Genomic DNA, 2,914 nt, shown 5'->3' with positions numbered 1-2,914 from the left:
GGGGCGGCAGGGGGGGGATCTGAACGGGGACCCGGAGCCGCAGGGACCCCTAGGGGTGGCCGAATGGGGACCGGGACCCACAAGGACCCCCAGGGGTGGCAGGGGGGGGGTGAACGGGGACCTGGACTTGCAGGGACCCCCAGGGGCGGCGGATCTGAACAGGGACCCGGAGCCACAGGGACCCCCGGGGGTGGCGGGGGGGGGGGTTGAACGGGGACCCCTGGTGTCAGCATCTTACCAGCTCCAGCCATGGCACGATGCAGCCGCCATGGAAGACGTGGTTACACGGCAGCTGCCGGACCTGCTCGGCCAGCGCGTAGTCCTCCTTACACACCGGGCACTCCAACCCCGTGTCTGTAACAGCGCCGGGGCGATGTGGACCCCCCCCCAAATTACCCCCCACCCCCCCCCAAATTACCCCCCTCCCCTCCCAGATCCCCCTCTCCACCGCGGGGATGGACCCCCACGACCCCCCCCCCCGGAACGTGGCACCCACCGACTTGGTCCTGAGTCACCGCCACCGTCGGGAGAGACGAGATCTTCTCCCTGTCGGCTGGGGGGGGGCCCGTGTTCTCCAGCTGCCCCAGGAGCTGCAGGGAGCACAAAGTGGGGGGCACAAAGTGGGGCACAGAGCAAGGTGTGGGGCACAGGGTGTGGGGCACAGGGTGGTGTGGGGCACAGATGGGATGGGCTGGAATCTGTGGGTCCTCATCTCCCAGCTGAGATGGGACAGGCCAGGATCAATGGGTCCCATCCCCAAACTGGGGGTCCTGCCCCCCTCCCTTCCTTAACCACCCCCTCCCTGCACCCCCCAGCATTGCAGCTCCCAGCACTGCATGTCCCAATGCTGCAGCTCCCAGTGTTGCAGCAGCTCCCAGCTCTACAGCTCCCAATGCTGCAGCTCCCATTGCTGCAATGCTCACTGCCTGCATTGCCCGTGCTGCGGCGCTCACCTGCGTGACGATGGCGTCGAGGCCGCTCTGTCCCCACGCGTAATCCCCAGGGTTGGAGTGCAGCATCCCGCTCCTGGGGGGGCAGCAACGCTGCACTGAGGCTGCAGTGCAGTGCAGTGGGGCTGCAGCGCAGCGCAGTGCATTGGGGCTGCAGTGAGGCTGCAGTGCAATGTGGTGCATTGTGGCTGCACTGTAGGTGCAGTGTGATGCATCGTGGCTGCAGTGCAGTGCATTGTGGCTGCATTGTGGCTGCAGTGTGATGCATTGTGGCTGCAGTGCAGTGCATTGTGGCTGCAATGTGGCTGCATTGTGGCTGCAGTGTGATGCATTGTGGTTGCAGTACGGATGCATTGTGCTCAGCAAACAGCCCTGCAGCCTCACACTGACACTGGGGGCAAATGGGAAGTGCAGCTGCTGTTTGTTGCAGCTGTTACTGGTGTTTAATGGTGTTTTTACTGTATTTACTGGTGTTTGCTGCTGTGCATCCCCTGCATCCCCTGCACTCACCATGAGAACGGGTGCTGGGAGCCGGGAATGGCCGAGTTGGCGAAGAAACCTGCGAAAATCTGCTGGATGATCCTGGGGGGGGCAGGGAGAGCAGCGGGATGCAACAACAGCAACAATGCAGCCAGCACTGCATGGGGTGTGCAGACACAGGGGGGTGAGGGCAGGGATGGAATGTAGAGGAATGGGGGATGCAGGGATGGAGCATGCAGGGATAGGGTTGCAGGGATGGAGCCTACATGGATGAGGGATGCAGGGATGGAGCATGCAAGGATAGGGATGCAAGGATGGGGGATGGAGCCTTAGGGACAGGGGATGCAGGGATGGGGGATGCAGGTATCAGGGATGCAAGGATGAGAGATGCAGGGATGGAGCATGCAGGGATGGAGCCTACATGGATGGGGAATGCAGCGATGGGGGATGCATGGATGGAACATGCAGGGATACACAGATGGGGGCTGCAGGGATGTGAGATGCAGGACACAATGCAGTGTGAGGGGGCAGCCCCCCATCAGCCCCCCCTCCCACCTCCCACCATGACAAGGGCTCAGAGGACCCCCAGCCTCCCCCCCCCAGCAGCAGCCCATGGCCAGGACCCCCCCAGGACCCCCAGGTGGGGGGATACAGGGATAGATACAGAGATAGAGAGATAGATACAGAGATACAGAGATAGATACAGAGATAGAGAGATAGATACAGAGATACAGAGATAGATACAGAGATAGAGAGATAGATACAGAGATACAGAGATAGACACAGACATACAGAGATAGACACAGACATACAGGGATAGACACAGACATACAGAGATAGATACAGAGATAGATACAGAGATAGATACAGAGATAGATACAAGGATACAGACATAGATACAGACATACAGAGATAGACACAGACATACAGAGATGATAGATACAGAGATAGATACAGAGATAGATACAGACACACAGAGATAGATACAGAGATAGAGAGATAGATACAGAGATGATAGATACAGACATAGATACAGACCCCTCAATGGCCGGGGATCGGTCTGGCCGGGAGCTGCCCCTGGAGCGGAACCTTCGTGCCATGGGTAACCGCGGCGGCCGACCCGGCCCCCAGAGCTCAGTGTGGGGCTGGTGGCCCCGCTCCGTGTCCCGGCCGTCCTGATCCCAGGAGCTGCTCAGGAACGGTCTGAAGTCGGGGAACAACATGGTGTGATCCAATTGGTTCCAGAGCTGCGATGGGATGGAACACAACGGGATGGTGGCATCAATCGGAACCGATGGGATGGGCCGAACCGGGACCCACCTCCATCTGGACCTCCCCACCATCCCCCCCCATGGCGTCTCCCACCTCTGCAAACCGTGCTGAAGGTCCGTCCTCTGCGCCGCCACCATCCAGGAAACTGCAGAGGAACAACAGGTCAGAGGGGACCCCCCCCATAAAACAGTGAGGGAGGGATGGGGGGGGGG

General features: G+C 60.2%; 1 protein-coding gene across 1 annotated transcript in view; it reads right to left on the bottom strand.

Moving 5' to 3' along the window:
• Positions 1-2,914, bottom strand: part of RNF115 (ring finger protein 115) — a 4,234-nt gene that overhangs the window by 716 nt on the left and 604 nt on the right. The window contains exons 2-7 of the mRNA XM_015884299.2: positions 2,796-2,850; positions 2,469-2,677; positions 1,461-1,532; positions 954-1,026; positions 497-590; positions 239-354 (exon numbers count right to left, since the gene is read on the bottom strand). Coding sequence (XP_015739785.1) covers positions 239-354; positions 497-590; positions 954-1,026; positions 1,461-1,532; positions 2,469-2,677; positions 2,796-2,850 — 619 coding nt within the window. The remainder of the gene's footprint in view (positions 1-238; positions 355-496; positions 591-953; positions 1,027-1,460; positions 1,533-2,468; positions 2,678-2,795; positions 2,851-2,914) is intronic.

This window comes from Coturnix japonica, chromosome 25 (genome assembly GCF_001577835.2).
Source record: "Coturnix japonica isolate 7356 chromosome 25, Coturnix japonica 2.1, whole genome shotgun sequence".
Classification (NCBI taxonomy): domain Eukaryota; kingdom Metazoa; phylum Chordata; class Aves; order Galliformes; family Phasianidae; genus Coturnix; species Coturnix japonica.
Note: the sequence above shows the minus strand (reverse complement) of the source record. Positions and strands in the feature narration are given on the sequence as shown.